Source organism: Sapajus apella, unplaced genomic scaffold, assembly GCF_009761245.1.
Source record: "Sapajus apella isolate SASKATOON/1434 unplaced genomic scaffold, GSC_monkey_1.0 scaffold44, whole genome shotgun sequence".
Lineage (NCBI taxonomy): Eukaryota > Metazoa > Chordata > Mammalia > Primates > Cebidae > Sapajus > Sapajus apella.
Window position 1 is genome coordinate 4622510 of NW_022436984.1, and position 21588 is coordinate 4644097.

The 21588-nt window shown below is 48.7% G+C and overlaps 1 protein-coding gene across 2 annotated transcripts in view; it reads right to left on the reverse strand.

The window, feature by feature from the left end:
- Nucleotides 1–21588, reverse strand: part of GALNT14 (polypeptide N-acetylgalactosaminyltransferase 14) — a 233210-nt gene that overhangs the window by 43299 nt on the left and 168323 nt on the right. Inside the window, exons 3-6 of one of the 2 annotated variants that reach the window (XM_032239219.1) lie at nt 11446–11544; nt 3643–3710; nt 1151–1216; nt 860–981 (exon numbers count right to left, since the gene is read on the reverse strand). In XM_032239219.1, the coding sequence (XP_032095110.1) occupies nt 860–981; nt 1151–1216; nt 3643–3710; nt 11446–11544 (355 nt within the window). The remainder of the gene's footprint in view (nt 1–859; nt 982–1150; nt 1217–3642; nt 3711–11445; nt 11545–21588) is intronic. The other variant, XM_032239220.1, reaches the window with a different exon arrangement.

Genomic DNA, 21588 nt, shown 5'->3' on the forward strand with positions numbered 1-21588 from the left:
AAAAAAAAAAAAAAAAAAAAAAAAAAACCACAAAAGAAATCCAAAAACAGACCAAGTGATATAATTGCCCTGAGGCTGTTTCCTCTTCTGTGAAATGGGTATATTAAAAATATCTGAAGTCCTACTACTTCACAGAATGGCTATAGGAATCAGTAACTCAGGAAGAGGAACATATAGTACAAGTGCCAGCCATTGAAATGATACTGCCATCTGCGATCGCCACACATTCTGTAGATCAGCAGGGAAGTGGATAGACTTTGGGGAATATAAAATAATAAGAAAAGTTAAATTTCCTTTCACTTTTTGGGGTGTAACTGAGACACTGGAGGAATGAAGCATCCAGAATTGTAGAGTAATTTAAGGGCAAACAGGGTCAAGGAGTTCAGGTCTCTTAACATCTAGCCTGCCTGTCTGGTATAGCCTTTGGGTGAGGGTAGAAGTAAGACCATCCCCAGGAATTAGGGGATGAAGCCTGGTTAAGTTTGCTGCCTCCTTTCTACAAAAGGCACCCATAAAGATTCCCATTCTGGAATCTTCTGCTCTCCGATAGGACCAGTTCTGGGCAGTTTTCTCCTGGCCAGGAAACTGCATATGTTAAGTCCCAGCTGTTCTAAGTGCAGGCCTGCTATGGGTGACAGTCCCAGTCACAACACATCCCAGTCCTTGCTCCAGGACTGACTGCCATGTGACCTCACGCAGGCTGCTCTACCTTAGTTCTTCATCCACAAAATGGGGACTGCGATCTGTTCTGCCCACCTCCCAGAAGAACTGGGGGTGCATATGTGAAGTCATGAGCTGGAGAGAGAACCTGGAGAAAGTTGGGGCATGAAGCCCAGCCCTGCTCCTCAGCCTCACTCACCTCTTTGACCCTGTGCAACAGAGGCTGGAGCCAGTCCCTGTTCACCTCACAGTGGCTGTCGAGGAAAGTCAGAGTAGTGCCCTGGGCAATATCAGCACCCCGAATCCGGGACCGGACCAGACCTGTAGTCAGGAACAAACCACCGAGTGGGTGCTACTGTCACTCCATTGTCCAGTGAGACCAGGGAGAAGCCACCCAACGTTTCCCCCGATCACCCAAACATACACACACCATCACACCCTGGACCCCCAGACTCACACCAGAGGCTCTCGCACAGCAGCACAGACCTACCTTGCCGTTCATTATTGCGCAAGCATTTCACCTTGGGCAACTTGATGAGCTGTTGACAGTCATCAGCTGCAAAGACAAAAGGTTATGCCAAGTGAATGCCTGGGGATGGGCTCACCTGATACAACTGTGTACACTGCAGGTGAACCTGAAGGATAGGCGAGGCAGCCCTGCCCACTGTCCCCAACTGCAGTGTGGTGCTCCAGGGTGTTTCCAGGCTGTGAGAAGCTGGTGAATGAATCACTGCTGTCATTACACAAAGTGGCCAGTCTAGAGCAAAGATGACTCAACTGGACCACTTTGGTCAGTACACAGTGGCACCTGCATACTTGCTTGAAAATGTTCTAGGTGGAAAATCTTGGTCTAGTCACCTGGGGACATTTCTCTTTTCATTTTTGTCATTTTCTCTTTAAAAATTATTTAAATTTTAACTTTAATTTTTATGGTCACGTACCAGATATATATGTTTATGGGGCACAGGAAATGTTTTATTACAGGCATGCAATGTCTAATAATCACATCGTGGAGAATGGGGTATCCATCCCCTCAAGCATTTAACCTTGTTATTAATACAAACAATCTCATTTCTAATTTTTTTTTTTGTTTGTTTCTTTTTGAGACAGAGTCTCACTCTGTCGCCCAGGTTGGAGTTCAGTGGCGCAATCTCGGCTCACTACAACTTCCGCCTCCCAGGTTCAAGCAATTCTCCTGCCTCAGCCTCCTGAGTAGCTGGGACCACAGGTGTGTACTGCCACGCCCGGGTAATTTTTGTATTTTTGGTAAAGACGAGGTTTCACCATGTTAGCCAGGCTGGTCTCGAACTCCCGACCTCAGGTGATCCACCCGCCTCGGCCTTCCAAAGTGCTAGAATTACGTGTGTGAGTCACCCTGCCCATCCCCATTTCTCTTTTTTCATAGACCATTCAAAGCAAGAGATTAGAGTCCTGGTCACTTTAGTAGGTCTGGTAAAAACTGCTGGAAGACCAGGAATAGATGAGATTTTCGACTTTCCTTTCAGCTCACAGACCTGCTTTTGGAAGGGGCCCACTCAGCATGCCTCCCATTACACAGAGCTGGTTCAGCTCTCCACCGTGCAGGGGACCCCATCCCAGGCATGTGTCCCTGTCACTCCCTGGCTCGCCTGCTGCTCCCTCACTCCTTTGGTTCACCAGCTCCCCGGCTCTGAACTCTGTGTCTTGGCTCCACCACTGTGGTTTCACTTTATTAGTTTATTGACCTTGGCCTCCCTGCTTGGCTCTAAATTTTAAAGAAAAACAGGAAAGACTTACACTGGATTCTAAGCTAGGCACTATTCTAAGTACTTCAAATGTGTTAACATGTTTAATCCTTAGATAAACCGTATATACTATAATTATCTTTGTTTTATAACAAGGAAACTAACGCACATGAGGTTGATTATCTACTCAAGGTACATAGCTAGTGAGTGAGTGATTTACAGGTCTAGGATTTGGACCTAGGCAGTCTGGCTCCAGAGTCCATGTTGTAAGCACTGCTATTCTGTTTGCAAGTGAATCCAGCAGCACTCCCTTCTCTTGCCTCAGTGCTAGGCTACCCCTAAGCAGGGCAAGTGTCTGCCCACCTCTAAGCTCTTCCTCACTAGGGAAGGGAGAGCAGATCCTCGTGTTCCAGAACTCAGGGTCTTGATCTCATTACTCTGGGTCTTGTGTACAGCCCACTTCCACATCACCCCCAGAGGTTCCGAGGCTGTGGGTGTGGGTTCCAGCCTTCGTACAGCAGATCCCAGTGTGGGGGTGGCTCCCCACGCCCAGCTTCCAGCCTCAGTGCTGGTGGGGTGGGCTCCACTCTGCTAGGACTCGGAGCTGTCCATAGCGGTCATTCCATTTTCCCCAGTTCATCACCAGGAACAGGTGCTCTGCCTGGCTCTGACTGACTGCACAGAACTGCACCCAGGGCCCTGGGAGGATGGCTTTCAGCGGAGGTGTTGGCAATACCAATATGTTCATTCTTAGAATGCTTTGACTATCAGGTACCTTTCGATTTCGATATACAGTCTCTGGAAAGACCCCCATGTTTTTCTTGGGGAGAGTGGATTTGGTGTGAGTTTGGATGGGACCCAGGTTCTTTGATAGGATAAGTGGGGGAAATGAGGTAGAAAATGGTGATGAGCAGGTGTGCCGAGAGATTGGAAGGCAGCACTCACTGTGTCATGGCCAGGTGACAGGATGTCCCAAGGGGAGTCCCAAAGACAGAGCCCACACAGGCCTCCCAGGGAATGATAGGAAGAGGGCCTTAGCTCAGACTGCAGGTTATTGCAGAGAACCCAAGAAATCATTTTTTCGACATAAAGCTTCTCTCCTTATGAGCCCAGCCACGGACACTCAAAGACTTCCATACCTATTACAAATCTGGGCTTTTCCCCATTCCCAGAAAACCAGTGGACTCACCTCTGCCTGTTGCACAGTGGCTGCGAACAGACACTGGTGTCTAAGGAGCAAGTGAGAGACATGACTTACGGTCATTGCTGAAGTCATCCACTAATATGATTTCCCGGATCAGATGCATAGGGGTGCGGTTTAATACACTGCGAGACGGAAAGAGAAAACATCATTGTGACTTCTAGTGGCAAAGGATATGTATTAACCTGAGTTTTAAATGGACACCATTGCATTTGAGGAGTGAAAAATCAGAGCACCAAAGGGCTTGTCTAGTCACATTGCTTATCTGTGAGCCAGCAGGAATGTAATTCTGCCTTCTCCGTTTTAGTGAATGCCTCCAACACCCACAAAGCCACCCAGACAGAAGGCCAGGAGTTAACCTCAGCTACCCTTCCACCCCCTGAAGCCCCATAGCAAATCAGTAATAACTCGCTGGCTTGACTGGAAAATGTCACTCAAATCACTTTCACCTCTTATACCTCACCCTGATTTAACCTCTTCTGTCTGATTTATAGTCTCAACTTGTCCCAGCCTCTCCCAGGCCATCTTGCTTATGGTCTCCAGAGTGAGCTTTCCGACATGCAGCTTTGATTGTGTGACTCTCTTCGCCAATGCAAATAAATAAACTGACAATCCCCCAGGGCTCCTCACTATTACATCCCAAATCCTCAGCACGTTCCTAAGACCTTTGCTGTCAGAAGCTGGCCCACATTTCCCCACATCACATGCCCAGTGCCACTGTCTGAAGCTCATTCATAACTGAGAGCCTCTCTCCTCCTGCTGCCGCTGCTTGAAATGCCCCTGTGCTGCCCACAAGGACCAGTTTGAATGTTACTTCCTCCCTAATAGCTTTCCAAGCCACTTAGTGAGAATTAATTGCTTCCTCCTCTGGGATCTCGCAGCAGTTTATATCTGATCCTATGGCTTTTCTCACTTCCCAGCCTTGAAGTTTGTTTTTGTGCTTCGTCCGCCTGTGGTCCCCTCTGGCGGGAAATATCCCAGGGCAAGATCCTTGCCCCATTGCTCTCTTTATTGCCAGAGTCCAGCACAATGCCTTGGCCCATAACTATTCCCTCAAGGGATATTTACTGAACACCTACTATGTGCTCAGCGCTGAACATATGATGATGAACAGAAGAGAAGCACCTTCTACCCTTCAGAAGCTTGCAATCTAGCAGCTACTTACTGCAAGCTGTGTATTCCTGGGCATTACTCTACTGCTCTGTGTAGCAAAGGATCCCATCTAGAAAACAGGGATGATACTAGCAGTACTTACTTCACAGTGCTGTTGAGAAAATTAAAGGAGAAAGTGTATAAAAAACACCTAGCATGATACTTGGCACTTGGTGATAACAAATGGTTGCAATCGTGACTATTTGGTGCAGCATTAATGATTTTTGAATCTAACTGACTGTTACTCTTTCTGTGCTATGGATCTCTACCCAGGGACAAGGTTAACACTGGGTTTTAGGCCTGACTGAGATGGCTGGATCCTGCTTCTCCTGAACACCCCAAACCACGTGACTTCTCAGAAACATGCCTGGGCTGCAGCAGACATCATGGGGTTCCCAGAGCCATGTATGTTGGAGAGGGGGTTCAGAAGGGGTGCAGGTGGAGGCACCCTGTGCAGCCCTCCTCCCAGGAGGACTGTCCTGAGCCCTGATTAGAGTGTACCACTCCTGCTATGCAGGATGCAGACTGTCCTGGAAGAGAATTTAGCCTGGAGCTATCATATTTATGAAGCCTTGATTCTCACCATGGCAACTCGTATCAGGTGGAGACAGGAACCCCAATACAAAGTCCTGAGCCCACTGTCTCTGTCTTCGGGAGCTCAGGGTCAGGCAGGGGAAAGAAAGGATGCAGCCTCTGCCAGAGGATGGTGGAAGGGGACAGTTCACCATGATCGTCCCGAAGAAAACACACACAAACACAACCACCAGCCCTCTAATCAGGGAAGGAGGCAGGAGACAGCGGAAAACCTGCTGGAAGAATAACCCCTAATGAGGTTTGATTACGGCTGTAGCTTCTGCATTCGATTCCGCTAAATCCCTGCCGGCTCTTTGAAATTCAAGAGTTCTCTTCTGCAAACATCAAAAGGTAAATCGCGTGCGGCTCTGCACTGGTTGAACTGAGAGATGATTAGTGAATAAAAAATGCCCAGGGTTTAAAACAGAAAAGAAAAAAGAGAAAGAAATAGTCAGCAGTGAGTGCTAATTAGACCATTTCCTAGTAACACCTGGCTTGTTTTTGCTTCTCTAATCAGAACAATTGGAGTGATGGCGGGGTCCCCTTAAACATGGCCTGCAGCTGGGAGGGCCTGAGGTGGGCATGTGCTCTGGGCACCTGGGTGGTCAGAAGAAAGGTCAGGTCCAGTCCAATGGACCAGGCCTGGCCTCGGTGGTCCCCAGGGCCCTCCCTTGTGCATACCCACTCTCATTCCTTCCACCTAATGGGGTTGCTCAGGTCTCCCTCCCTTGCTCTCACCACCTCCTCTACAGCAAAGCAAATCCACTCTTTCCTCCAGGCCTAGCACAGGATAGCTCTTCTCGGCCTCACTCCCACTCCAGCTGCCTTCCCCACACCCTTCCTTACTCTGCCTTAGCATGGGAATAAGTGCTCTTCTCACTGCCTGCGATGTTCTAGAACAGAGTCTTCTCTATGCAGCTCACCTCTCTGCCAGAGGGCAGGTACACAGGCAGCTTCTATACCTGCTGCGCCCTAACTGTGGGCCCTCAAGGAACCCCCAGAGGCCACAGGGCCGCGTGGGCAGTGTGGGCTCAGAGACCAGGTGGGCTGCACCACCCACTAACTGTACAATCCTGAACCAGATAGACGCCGGTTTGCTCCCAGCCTTCATTTCCTCCTGTAATTACATTTTCCTTGTAAAAGCAGGCGATATTAATACTTGACCTACTTCACAGGCTTTTGTGCGTGTGAAATGAGGAAATGTATTTGAAATTGCTTTGTGAACTCCACGGTGCTCTATGCAGGCAGGTTTTATCAAACGCTCCATAAATACCAGTAGAATGAAGACTCATGGCCTGCTGACAGTTGAGTTTAGTCATTCTGGAGTGAGACTTAACTTGGGTTCAAGTACTGTTTCTTTGTATCCACCATTCACTAGCTGGGAGAGCTTCAGTAAGTATTGAACCTTCAGCGCTATAATTTCCTCAGCTGTGTGAAAGGCGCTCATGGTGCCTGGCACAACAGCAGCTGCTCTCTGAGTGGGGGGGGGGGTATTGATATTAATAATATTGAAACTAATAATAACAATATGCATAACTTTCTCAAGTAGGCTCCTGGAGCCAGCAGCATCACCGTCACCTGGAGACTTGTTAGAAATGCAAATTTTTCGGCCCCACTCTAGGCTTACTGGATTAGACTTTCTACAGATGGGGCCCAAGAAACTGTGTTTTAATAAGCCCTCCAGGAGCTTCTGAGGCATGCTCAAGTTTGAGAGCCACTGCATTAGAACACTGCTGTTTGCCAGGGCTGGAGGCTCACACTATACACCTGTTGTCACCACTCAGGCTCATATACGCCAGACACTGCTCCAAGTCCTTTCCCTATCTGAAATTATTATTATTATTATTTATTATTGCGATGGAGTTCACTCTTGTTGCCCAGGCTGCAGTGAAATGGCGCAATCTCGGCTCACTGCAACCTCTGCCTCCCAGGTTCAAGCGATTCTCCTGCCTCGGCTTTCCAAGTAGCTGGGATTACAGGCACATGCCACTATGCCCAGCTAATTTTTGTATTTTTAGTGGAGAAGGAGTTTCACCATGTTTGTCAGGGTGGTCTCGAACTCCTGACTTCAGGTGATCCACCCTCCTCAGCCTCCCAAAGTGCTGGGGTTACAAGTGTGAACCACTGTGCCCAGACTATCTGAAATTATTTGATCTTCTCCACCGTAATGCCAGGTCATTATTATTAGCAGTCCCTGTTTTGCAGAAAAGGAAATTGTGGCAGAAAGGCTAACCTGCTTGCCTATGATCACACAGCTGTTAAGGGCAGAGCCATGCAAAGCTGGCCCCAGAGTCCAAATTCTTAACCACCTTACTGTGAGAAACGGCTCCCCTAGACCTAGGATATTATAAAAAAGCAACAGTGAGAAGACTCAGCTTATGAAGGGATCCATCGCCCATGCCTCGGAGTCCCCTTGTGAGGGGCGGTGGTGAAGGATGCCCCAAGAGGAAGGGGACAGTGCTGGGTCTCCATAAACATGCAGACTCACCGCAGCAGGAGTCAAGATAAACCACTCTTAGGGGCTTGTTTTCTAAGTGAGAATGTCCCCAAATTCAACAAGGTCATGCTTCTCTACTCCCCATCATCTAGGTATGACATCCAGCCTCCACCTGGCTCTGAGTGCCCCATGTGAACCTTTCTAGTACTCAGCTAACTCAAGAGCTTAGGGGGCCAGAGGGTCCGGGAAAGGGTTGAAAACAGCTGACAGCAAAGCCTGTCCAGAATTCCAGAAAGCTAACAAGGAAAGGTAGCTTAGAGAAGATCCTTTAATTGACTTCTGAGATAGGATGTGCCCTTCACTCAGATCCCTCTTAGTGGCTAGTGATTCTTTTGTACAACAGGATAGGGAGTGAAAGGGAGGCATAGAATCTTAAGGCATGGAAGTTTCTAGAAGTAATCTTTCCTGCCTCCACCCCTAACATTCATTTCCACCCTGCCTGCTTTGATATCAGCTCCTGGTTGTCCACACAGGGCTCTCAGGCCCCCATTTTGCTGTTTGTGTGTGTCATGCTTGGGTCTGAGCTCGGGCTGGCTGACATCTCAAGTTCCTAGGAGGCAGGAAATGGGTTCTCTCAGCTAAGTTGTCTGGCATGTCATGGGTGTCTTCTGAAATGTACGGGGCTAATGGGCCCAGAGACCCCTCCCAGAGTGCAGGGTTCCAGGGCCTCGGGGCAGTGGTCCGCTGGGTGGGCAGACAGGGGAGCTGGGCTGTGCCTCCAGGAAAGCCAGGAAACCTGAGGTCTAGTTTCTCTGTACTCACCACGTGCACCACCTGCCCCCCGGGCTCAGGATGAGGCTCCAACTGGAGAGAAGGAATGTGTTCTGCAGAACACAAAGCTCAGGATACATTTAACATAGTCATATTATTATTATTATCACTAACACCATATAGAGGTGGAGGAGCAGCAGGAAGAGAAGAAATATGTCTTAGAGTCTGTGCACAGCAGCTCAAGTTTCCTCGAGAATGTAAACACTGTTAGGGAGGCCTGGGGGGACTAGAAGCCCCCATATGACACTGTAATGCCCCCAGATGTCTGAGACATTCCCAAGAGGAAAGTTTATTGTGGGAAATGTGATAGAATTAGAAACATGAAAGATATTTTTATCATTTTTTACAGATGAAGTTAATAACATGCCCCAGGGTCGCACGGCTAGGAAGTGGTAGGGTTTGGACTGGACTCCAGGTCTTCCGACTCCAAGTGTAGCCCCCTTTGAAGTGTCCCATAGCCTCTTCTCTTTGATCAAGCGCTTACTCTGTATCAGGCACATTTCTCAGTCCTTTCACTGAATCAGCCTGTAGCAACCCTGTCAACCCTATGCAGTAAGTACGATTAGTATTCCCATTTCCTTGATTCGGAAGCTGAGCCATAGGGAGGTTAAGGGATGAATAAGACCAGCCCTTGACCTAAAGGAGCTCACTGAAGGTTATATGCTGGAAAAATGCAGCAAGTGCTAGAGTCATGATATGCGGTGAAGGGCCGAGAGGAAGCCCCTGATGGGGTGCAGGTGTGCGATTGTGTCAGAGGGCGGAGGCACCTGGCATCAGAGAACTTCTTGCAGGATGGGCAGGGAGAGGCCGGCCTGGAAAGTGAGACACCTCTCTCAGATACTAAAATGTTCTCATGGAAACATCTGGCAGGAGTGCCCAGTCATGACCTGTGCAGCAGCCACTGTGGCGGTGGGGAAGGCAGAGGTTGCAGTTGGCCTGCTCCATGAACCCGCCCTGGTGCCCCAGCAGATCACAATGGCGGGCAGTGGTCTGGCACTCCAGAACCAGCCACCTCCACTTCCGCATGTGTCCTCTCAGCCTGGACGCCCCAGACTCTCCTTCTCTCCTCACCGCAGGAGACCCAGGAGAACTGGACCTCCTCCATCCCTGTTGTCCTTACACTTAACCAGCCAGGCACTTCGTTATCGTTAATCTACCAGAGACTCCCAGTGACACCTGACAATGACTTGGAACATTTTCTTGTCAAGAGCTGTTACCTTGTTGGGAAATCGAATTTGTATCAGGCGGGCTCTTGGGGTGATTGCAGAAGCTAGGATGGGCACATGGCTGGAGGAAGAAGCCAGCCCGTCATTGCCAAGGATGTCTGAACAGCAGACAGACCTGTCCCCTTCAACAGGCTAAGAGCTGTGTGTCTGGACAGGTTCCTCCCTATGTCCCTAAGGGATGTGGTGACTGTGTACAGTGGACATTCATCATGAGTGACAGGTGGAGCTGAAGATTTGGTGTCTTCCCTCAGGGTGACCCTACTGAAGGACTTAGCTCCCATCACCTGGAACTTCCCACTGCCCACAGCCTTGTGGGGTTGGGAGAGACAGGAAAAGTGTGGCTGGCATGGTGGAAACAGTAAGGGATTTTGCTGTGTTTGGTGTGCTCTCTGACCCATGTTTCATCTTACTTCCTTCTCTGTGGCATCAACCAGCTGATGTGCTGCTCAGCAGGATGGGAGGATCTCATGAGCTGTGTGTCATGGGGACGTGGAGGTACTGTGGGCTCTTGCTCAGCAGTGGGATGTGGCTGTGGCAGTCCTGGCCCTGAAGGATGCTGACCACCACCACGGGGACCAGCCTCACCCTACTCAGGCCGCTAAGGAGGAGGACTCTGAGATCAGAGTGCAAGGACTGGAATCCTGTCTCGCTATCATTGACTAGGCGACACTGGACCTTGACTTAATATCTCCAGTGTCAGTTTCCTCAGCTGTGAAGTGGGCATGGCAGTGGCCTCCTCACCTCTGCAGCTGAGGTGCACAAAATATGTGTACACAGGAGCTGGAGTGAGAGTGGCTGCTGTCATTGCCATCTGAGAGGTAGATGTGGTTGGTGGCCTGAGGGAAGGCGAGGAGGGCAGATGACTTCCGGAGGGGAGGGTGGGCATGGGGGAAGGGGATGAAACAGCCAGGGTCTCTGGAGAATCTGGTGGTGGGGGGGAATTACTGGGTAAGTCTTCTGGGTGTGGGTCTATGTTCTGAGGGGAGTTCTGCTAGGGCCTGGCACTGGGACTTGGGCATATCAAAAACCCATGCAGACCAGAGGCCATCGTAGCAGGATACACCTGTTAGAGCAAGAACATGACCCAGAGGATGCACTGAGGGTGGACTGAAGCCCGAGGGGAACGGGGCTGGAACTGCAGGTAGATGGCCAGGAAGGCAAGCCTTAGGGATGGCTGTAGGTGGTTCCAATTTGCGTGGCTCATGGAAAGTGTGTGGGAGGGCAGAGAGTCAGGGTGCTGGGTGCTGACCCCAGCCTGATGCTGGGGCTGGGGTGTGCACTCAGCCTCTCAAGGCCTCAGCCCCTTCCTCAGTTGTGGAAGTCAGAACCCATGCTCTAGATGCAGCCTAGCACAGTGGGGAGGCCCAGGGCTCTGGGGCAGGCTCTTCTACTTACTCTTTTTGACCTTCTGCACCTTACCTAACACCACAGGCCCCTGTCTTTCTGTAAAATGGGATAATAGCCTCCCTTATGGGAATGTGAGGAGTGACTGAGCGGACACATGTGGCATGTAGAATAGTGCCTGGCATGTAGTTAGACATGTCTGGTGTTCCTAGAACAGGGCCAGGCACCTGGAGAGCAGACATACCGTTACCAAGTGCTGGCCCTGAGTTGGCTGACAGACGAGCAAGGCTGCCTCACCTGCGGATGGTCCTCAGCAGCGTGGAGCGCGCCTCGTTGTGGAAGGTGATGATGATGCTAGTGGGCGGAAGGTCCGTGCAATACACCAGCAGTGTGCATCTGGGGAAGACAAGGCACAGGACAAGTGAGACCTTCCAGGCAAAGCAGATCTGGAAGGCTAGAACTGAGGGCATCTGGGTGGGCACCCCTATGCCAGACACTTGATATCTGGAGGGGCTTCCCCAGCCGCAGAGCACTAGGTAAGACCCCATGACTTCACCTGGCCCTAAGAGCGGCCGAGTAGCTCCAAGAATGACTATGAATTTTCTACTACCTTGGGGGAACCTGGGCTTGGAGACAAATTGAGGTGATAAACAGAAAATAAGTGTGGTATTTCTTGCATGCCTGAGTTACTGCACAGTGGCTCCTAGTAGTGGCATGACCACAACCCCAAGTCTTGGGCTCTGCTCCCCACTCTGTGCCCTTTCAGCCCATCTGCCCATCTGCCCATGCCACTGGCCAGTAGGTAGATTCCAGCTGGCAGAGGCTTCACTGTGTTCTGGGCTAACAGCTTCAGGCTACCATGTTGCGTTGACACCTGGCCCTTGCAACACACATCTACATCTGGCATGTAAGAGAGGCAAAGCCACAAACCCTGGTATAAGTGATAAAACCCCATCCTGAGAAGGCATTCACTTCCGTGTATCCAGGATTATTTTGTATGACAATTACATCTGGGGTAATTTCAATTTAATACCTCGCTACAAGTGAAAATTGTAGCCTGCAGCTTGAAAATTACTATAATAATGAAAATAAACCCGCCAAGTGAGGCTGGTGCCACCAGGGGCTATCACTGGGTAAATGCTTCCTCCTGTTTCTTGCTATTTCAGGGGATGTTCAATTATTAGAGGGGGGGATATTAAAAGAGGAAGTAAATAACAGACTTTGGGGAGTCAAATTTTGCTTTTTTTCATTTTCTATTTTTTCCTAGGCCTGGGGCTTTTAATGTGGGGTTCAGAGATCCAGGGATGGACTTCAAGGGACCCATGAGCCCTCTGAAATTGTTTGCAAACTGTGTGTACAAATGTGCATTTCTTTTTCCTGGAAACATTGTTCATAGTTTTCATTAGTCTCAAGAAAGTCTGTGGCCTAAAACATTAAGATCCTTAGTCCTAGGCCAATGGCCCTGATGTCTTGTTGGCCTCCCAGATAACTCTGATCAGTTTCTTCTATAGGGGCATACACTGAAGGCTCACAGTGTTGGTCCAGAGAATTTATTTAGAAAAAGCCAGGTAGTTCTGTTCAGGACTCAAGTATTAGGAGGAGTCAAAAGTTAGGGAAGGAAAGCCCCAGGAGCAGAGGTGATGGAAAAGGTAAGCCTTGGCCTTCAAGCCTGTCCTCTCCACCAGTGACATTTTCTCACTACGTCCTTTCTGCCCCACCTTCTGGATTCACCCCTCCTCTCATGCCCATGGTCTCTCAGTCCTTTTTTCTCAGGGGAGCACTGCAGTAGCTTTCTGACCTGTCTTTCTGCCTCCAGCCTCTGCGCCTGTCAATCATGTCCTGTCCACCACATAGCTCTGCCAGGGCTTCCTCTGGTTTGAATCCCTCCAGCAGTTCCTGATGTAGGAAGTCCAAACTCCCTATCACAGTCTTCTAGACCCTTCAAAATCACAGGATTCTATGCTGCCATAACTCTCTGCCATGGGTCATGCTATTATCTCTGCATGGAGCAATGTCCTTTCTCCTTCCTCTACCTGAGGACTCTTATTCAACCTTCAAGACCCAGAGCAAATGTCTCCTCTGTTGGTAAGGACCTGTCCTTTGGGTTGCCATCATTCTATACGTATCTCTTTTCTAGCAGTTCTTGTGATGAGACTCTGTTTAACCTGACTGTGAGTTCCTCCGAGGAAGAGATCATGGCCTTGTCCATCTTTACATCACTAGAACAGGATTTAAGTATACCAGTTGTCCATTTATGGAGAGAGGGAGAAAGTAAATCAGGAAGTACAGTCAGTCCTAGGTTAGCTGAAGACATCCTTTTCCAACTTCCCAGCTGGCTGGCTGCCACTGATCCTCACCAATTGGGTTTTATGTCCTGTGTAGCCCCTCCCTCACTGAAGCAGGGCAGCTCATATGACCCATAGAATATGGTAGAAGTGACAGTGTGTGACTCCCAAGGTTAAATCACAAAATCATTGCAGGCTGTGCCTTGGCCACTTGGAGGGACACCAGCTGCCATGCTATAGGGACACTTGAGCAGCCAGGTCTGTGGAGAGATGTCCAGGTGGAGAGGAACTGTGGGCACCTGCTGAAGGCTGGCACCAACTTGCCAGCCATATGGATGAGCCACCTTGGAAATAGGTCTGCAGCTCCAGTCAAGCCTTCAGATGACAGCGGCTACAGCAGACTTCCAACTGCAGCTCCATGACTCTAAGCCAGAACCACCCAGCCAAGACACTCTGAATTCCTGACCCACAGACACTGTGAAGATAATCAGTGATTCTTGTTGTTTTACACCATGCAGTTTAATCGGGAGCAACTTGTTGTGCATTAGAGGACCAGTATAAAAAGGGAAGGGCATGTCTTGAAACAGCTCCTGGTGAGAAGAGACCTTGGTCTTGCTTATCTTTGGACACAGACATGACTCAGCAACTGAGGGGAGGGAGGGCACTGCTCTTAGGTGGTTGAGGTGGAACCAGGGTTGAGGGGGACTTGGTGGGGGGGTCTTAGTTGGCAGGTGGCAGGTCTGTGAGAGCATGGAGGGGCTTCGGGAGGCCCAGGCAGAGAGGAGGAAGCCAGCATGGTCAGCTCCAAGAGGAACAAGGTGTATATCAGGGAGGAGGGTCATCATCTGTCTCTCTAAAAAAAGGCAACAAGTCACAGAGCTCAGCAGAGCCTCCTGGTCTCTCCATCAGAGACAGTGAAGGAAAAGAGCCCAAGCAGAGCAACTCAGCAGGCTGCCACCACCAGGACCAGGTGTGTCAATGGCCAGGCCCTAAAGCTGCTCCTGGCGGCTGTGGTCCCTCCTATGGGAGAAGATGCTCTGAAACCCCTCGTGGGGTAAAAACCCAGGCACTGCCTTGGGGATGCATCCCTTTCTACATGCAGGGAGGCAGGGGCCCTACACCCCAGCTTTTGTGGTGCAAGTTACTCAGGGTTACTCAGGGGCAAGTCGGGGAGGGAGAGTGGTACTTAGAGTTATCTCCTTAGAGATCTTTGGGGGCAGAGTCATTAGTCCTGACTTGGAGGACCAGCTGAGAAGGCAGGTGTATTGACCACAGTGACATAGATGTGTGCTCACACACAGTTAGGCAGAGGCATAACTCTGCCTGGGTGGCAAAGCTGGTTTTGTGGAGGAGGAGGTGCTGGATCTCATGGGGTGAAGTGGGAGGGACAGACAGAAATGGGACACAGAATCCCAGTCCCAGGCACAGATCTAGACCTGCAGACCAGGTGAGGTAGTTCCCAGAATCCTGGCTTGGGGGATCAGGATACCACTGACCAACTGTGGGACCCTGAGCCTATCACCCGCCTCTCCAGCTTTCTGTCTGCTCCTCTGTAACACAGAATGGGCCCAAGGCTCTCCTGCTAAATGCTTTCACAGCTGTCGGGAGCTCTGACTGTAGTCAACATTCAATATGCATAGTTAATTTGAATGGAATGTCACAAATGCCATTTTGTAATTGAGGCTCAATTGTCAATGGGCATCTGGTGTTACTTTCCCAAGCCTCAGTTTCTTCATCTGGAAAATGAAGATAACAATGCTTGAAGATGTTTTCCCTTAGACTATTACTATGTTAGGTGATTACAGATGCTTGACAAATAGTAACTTATTATTTTTAGCATCAGCCCAAATCTGCAGATGACTCTGCTTGCTGGGTAGAGCCAGATCTCAGGGTCCCATCCCACAAGCAAGTAAGGGGCATTGAGAGGTAAGAGGAGGAGAGATCAAAGAATGCAGCATCAATATGAGTGAAAAGAATCTGGGCTCTGATGCTTGGATTTGAGTCTGGACATGTTGAGAAGCGGCTGTGTGCCTGTGGACACGTCATTTATCCACTCTGAGCCTCAAGATTGCTCCCTGTAAGATGAGGATAAATACACGTTTTGGTTGTGAAGACTGCAGCTGATGCATGTAAGCACCTGGTGTTTAAAGGGTGCTGAGGAAATGGCAGCTAGCCTTGCTATCATCATGCACACAGAATGGCTGAGTCAGCCTCAAGCCAGGTTCAGTTCATTGACTAGAATCACAAGTTCATGGTTTAGAAAAGGAAAGGACCATGGAGATGACCCAGTTCAAGCTTCTAAATTGGGCCCACCTTACTGACACAGCAGGCATGGGTTGGAGCCTGAGCCACTGTCCTCCTGGTCTCTGAGATCCCCAGCCTCTGTCCCCTCAGGGTAAAGAACAGGGCTGTACCCTATGAGCTCTTCCAGCACGCACAGGCCCAGGGAGGGAGACAGTGGAGTGGCATCCCACATCTCACAGCCTCGAAAAGCTTCACAGGATCCTCCTCTTTCCCCTGCTCACAACTCAGGAGCCTGGACTCACCCCTTGCCTCAGGAGACCCTCACCACCGCCTCCACTCCACAGATGAGCTGAACTGAGACTCAATCTCTCTCAAGGTGGCACGCCTGGTGAGTGACTGGGGTGAGGGAAATCCACATCTTAATCTAATGCTCCTAATCTAGTGCTCGTCCCTACAGTTCCCCTGTAAACTCACCGGGGTTCAAGGCAGGCACCTAACCCTAACCCTAAACCCTAACCCTTACAGCCCCACACAAGAGTCACCTGTGGTCCAAGGTCCAAGGGATGAGCATGGGGATGGATAGCAACAAGGTTGAGAATCCAAGAAAAAATCCTGCAAGCGGGACATGGTGAGAGTCAGCCCAGACAGCAGGCTTTCTGTGGGAGGGATCTAAAAGATTAATCAAACAGCGAGATCTATTAGGGGCACGAGGGAATGGAAAAGCCTGCCAACACCGAGCTCTGGCGCCGGTGGATGGACGAGAAAGCACGTTGATAATTTATTAAAGATGTAGCGTTTTACTGGAAGAAGAGCCAGTGAGCAGGAAAGGGTGGGGGTGGGGGACACTGAAGAGTCTCCATGAGCCAGGAGGAGTCTCTGGTCTCAGCCTCACCTCCTGCAGAAACAGACTCTCGGGGTCTCTAGACCCAATGGCCGCAGCAGCTCATGAGGAAGGCACGCTCCTCTGAGCTGATCACTAACATGATGTTTCTTTCTCTTCTATTTTTAATGAATGACTCAGCCAAGACTCTCAATTTCCCCCAACTTAAACTAGGGCTCCAAGGGCTTCCTGGACCGCCAACCTCTGGAGCATTCAGTGCCACTTGTGATCTGAAAATGCTTCCAGGGAGGTGCTCTGTTTACAATAGCAAAGACATGGAACCAACCCAATGCCCATTGATGATAGACTGGATGTGGAAAATGTGGCACATACACAGTGTGGAATACTATGCAGCCATCAAAAATGAGTTCGTGTCCTTTGTAGGGACATGGATGAACCTGGAAACCATCATTCTCAGCAAACTGACACAAGAACAGAAAACCAAACACCGCATGTTCTCACTCATAGGCGGGTGTTAAACAATGAGAACACATGGACACAGGGAAGGGAGCATAACACGCTGGGGTCTGTTGGGGGGAAACAGGGGAGGGACAGCGGAGGGGTGGGGAGTTGGGGAGAAATAGCATGGGGAGAAATGCCAGATATAGGTGATGGGGAGGAAGGCAGCAAATCACACTGCCATGTGTGTACCTATGCAACAATCTTGCATGTTCTTCAGATGTACCCCAAAACCTAAAATGCAATTAAAAAAAAAAAAAGAAAATGTTTCCAGGGAGGTGCTCTGAGATGTTAACCCCAGGATCTGGGGAGGAGTGGCCCCTCTTTGCCTCTGCACAGTCAGTCACTGCCTCCTGCTCACCCCACAGCACCCACAACCCTGCACCTGAATATGTGACACCTTGGCATGTCAGAAACATGCCCAGTGATGGTCACTGTCAGTCATTGCAGTCATATCATGACGTGTACGATGCCTTTTATTATCCCCCAAGCTTATTGCATCCTGGCAGCAGCCTAAAAGGGACAGTGTGATGATGATCATTGTCACCCTCATTTTATCAATGAGCAGTCAGGGCTCCTGGTGCTTCTGTGGCTTGCCTGCCAGGGCCAGGACCCAACCCCTCAGACTCCCGAACACATGATCTTTCTCCGGCAGCATAATGCCTTCATGGGAGAAAAGACTTGGTCATAAATTAGAAATATTCAGGATTTTATTCTCCAGCATAAAACCAGGAAGGAGTGATGGAGAGGCAGACCCACTAACTCTGAAGCAGGGAGGAGAGTGTAATTATTATTACTAAAATGTCAGTGTCAAAGAGAAGCCACTCTGGCTTCTTTGGAATTGACAATGGCTCCAAATCTTGAAAGTGGGCTCTGGCATCCCAGAGGGGAGTCTGAAGACAGTTAGAGAATGGGAAAAGGTCAGGCAAATACACAGCACGATGAAAGGGAAATCAAACAGTCCTGGCATGGGACACACTGGGACTGAACCTGCACTGCTTGGAGATCCCGGTTTATAGTGATGACAGTAACTGCCTCCTGAAAGCTGTGAAACTACTGCTCATTGAAGCCTTCTCAGCAGGAACCGTACAGAGCACCTCACAAGTTTGCTGCTCACGGTAACCCTATGAGGCCACTACTGGTTTACAGATTCACTCATGAGGAAACTGAGGCACAGAAAGGCTAAGGAACTCCAATTAGCAAAGGAAATTTGAACCAGTCCTGTGGGGCTCCAGCATCCTTGTCACATGTTGTAACACCTCTGTACAAGGACTGTTCCAGTCGTGACTCAGGTCTATTCTGTGGCCTGGTGCACTATGTATACTCACATGCCCAGTCTTTAATGACCACCTGAAGAGGCAGTTTCTACTGAGCTCTGGAAACCAGCAGGTGCAGTGACCTATCCAGCAGGGAGGTACTGGCTGCTGCTACTGGTAACAGGAAGATGGGAAACTGCTGGCTGGGCTGCCACAGGCACATCCCAGACAGCGGCTTCCACTGGAGTCTGAGCAGGTGGGGGAAGATGTGACCTCAGCAAGGCCCTGGATAAGGTGGTTCATGCACATCTATTCCTAAACAGAAAGCTATGTTGACCTACACAGAAATTAGGATTTCCTCCCAAGTCTGGCACTTCCAGCACACATTGCAGAGGTCAGACCCAGGCAGAGAAAATGAATGAGTCGTTTTCATCATGTTCCATTTCCCTTGTTTCCAGGGCCAGAAAGGCAAAGAGAAACACAAGCATGAGATGTAAAGTGGGAATGGGACCAACTTTCTCTGTCCTCGTGGCGGTGACAATCTATGGATCCCAGGTGCAGGTGGCATGGGCACAAATTTCCCTCCCCCATATCCCTCTGCCACTCCCTCATCAGTGCTAGCCCAGAATGGCTTCATGAACAATGCTTCGTCCCTTCCTTTCCTCACCACCAGCCCCAGCTCAGAGACAATGTGTGTGAGGAAGAAAGAATGAGAGGAGCAAAGCTGTTGGCCACTGACCTTTCTAGAATGTCAGTTCTTTCAGGACACAGGGCAGTGATCTTGCTACTGACTTTTAGAATCATAGATTTCATTTTTAGATCTGAGAACATCTAACACCTCCTCAGCTCAGATCTATGTAAGGAAGCCTGCTCTCAGCTATGAGGAAAAATATAAAATGCCAAATCTGTGTCTGGCCCCTTGGTTCAAACTGAACTCTTTAAAAGAGAAAAATGCAAGCAGTATAAAAAGTATGACAACTATAAAATCAAAAATTCCTTTTAATCTTATTTCATGGGCAACACTGATACACGTAAGGCATGAAATTTTTATTTCATGTCAATTTCACTGGGATTTCACATGCAGATTAATTTGTTCATTCACGTCAACATCTACTGCTCTTACTTCTTGCCTCAATAGCCACCCTCACTTTGGTTACAGAAATCCTGTGTCTCAGAAAAGACCCTTAACATAACAGTGAGATTCACTATTCCATTATATGCCATCTTTGAATTGCTGATCATATTATTAATTCCAGTGGTCTAGGAATGGAATAAGCAGGTCACAGAAGAGAGGTGAACTGCTTAGGAACGTGGCTGGGTGCTCTGGTGGGCAGCTTTCAAAGACAGTTCCCAGTGCCTGCCTCCTTTAGCCTCTAACCCTAACCCTGATGAGCATCTTCTCTTGAATGACCCCGTGAGATGACCCTGTCATGCACCTTCTGCTTCCCATACCTCAGCCAAGGCTGCCGACCCTTCGAAGTTCCCCAGCTCACTATGTACTATGTGCCAAAACCGAGATATTCTCTGATCCTGCCTCTTTCTGCCCCAGACCCAATGTAATTAAATGTAATCTTGTGCATTTGTCTTCTGTATCTCTCCATCTGGCTGTTTCTGTCCATTGCCATTCTATCTTTTCTAGATTACTGCAACAACTTCGTCTCCGGTTTTATCCCTTTTCAATCTACTCTGCATGCTGCAGCTAGAATGACTTTTCCAGAACTGCATCTTTAACATCTTTCAATGTTGCCTAACTGCTCACAAAATCAAATTGAGACTCTTAATCATGGCTCACTATCCTTAGCGACCTGGCGCTAGTTCTGACTCCTGCCTTCTGCACTCTCAAAGTTCCAGCCACCCTCTGCTTCACCTGCTCTTTGTCCTCTCTGGAACTTTGCAAGTGCTCTCTCTCTCTTCCATATATCTGAAATCTCCTCACTTGCAAGGCGTGGTAATTTTTTTCTCTTCTAATCTTGGCTTGGAAGTTACTTCCCCTGGGAAGCATTTCAATCTCCCAAAGCTTTTCCAATGTGCCTCTCTAGGACCCTGTGTTCACCCTATTCCTGTAATTTATTACCAAGCACTGTGAAATTACTTTTCTGCCTCCTCTACTGACTGTTGCTGCAGTGACGGTGAGGACTTATTTGTAGTTGTAACTTCAGTACCCAGAATGGTGACTACACATACTAGACATAAGATAGATGTCTGAAGAATGAGTGGAGGGATAAGTGAAGACAGGAGGCAGGTGAGGTTTGCAGGGCGTTAAAGCTGGAGAGGAAAATGTCCTTTGCCAAGCTGTGGGTGACATCCACACAAGGAGCTCCAGAGCAGTAAGCTGAGCAAAGGCCAACGACAGTGATGCAGCAAAGAGAGGCCAAAGAAGTTGCCCAAACTGAAGAGGAGTCTGGAAGCTGAAGTATGGAGCCATGAGTTCGGACGGGGGCTGGCGATAAGAAACCTTGAGCTAAGGGTGTCTTGGGGAACATCAGGTGGTGTCTGGTGTCCGTGGAGAGCTTTTAAGTTTTGTCTGTTATGCTGGAAATACTTAACTGTGTTTAAAGGACTGGGATGTTCTTGTTTACCAAAGTCCCAAGAATGATGAACGATGCCAATGACAAAGTAAGAGGAGAAAGGCTGAAACCTTTGACAGACTGTGGCCCAGGCATCCTCTTCTCCTAGACATGTATTATCCAGTAGAGCAGCCACGAGCCACACACAGTTACTGAGCACTGGAAATGTGTCTGGTCTGAATGGAGATATGCTATAAATGTAAAATATGCACACGATTTCAAGCATTTAGTATGAAAAAGAATGTGAAATATTTAACCTATATTTTTACATTGATCACATGTCAAAATGTTAGTATCTGGATACACTGGAGTAAATCAAATACATTACTAAAATTAATTTTACTTCTTTTACCTCTCTTCATGTGACTACTGCAAATTTTTAAATTAAATATGTGGCTCCATCTATTTCTATGGGACATCATTGTCCTAAGTTGTCCTGGAACTTTAATTGGTACATAATAAAAATTTCAACGTTAGTGTCGGATAATGGTTTCTAGGTCTTGGTTCTTTGGAACCAAGTTCTTTGGTATGAGTAAAATAAAATAAAAACATTATAGAGGCCATAATTAGGTTCATGACATTTTATTTTGTGGGAAAGAATATATATTTTTAAAATCCCATCGTTTACCGTCATCATCATTTCAAAAAGAAAGAGTAGTTAAACACCAGAAAAGGCCACAATCTCAGAATAATTAATAGCCCTTTAAATTGTACACTTGACCTTTAAGAAAATCTCCCTCCTGTCTCCC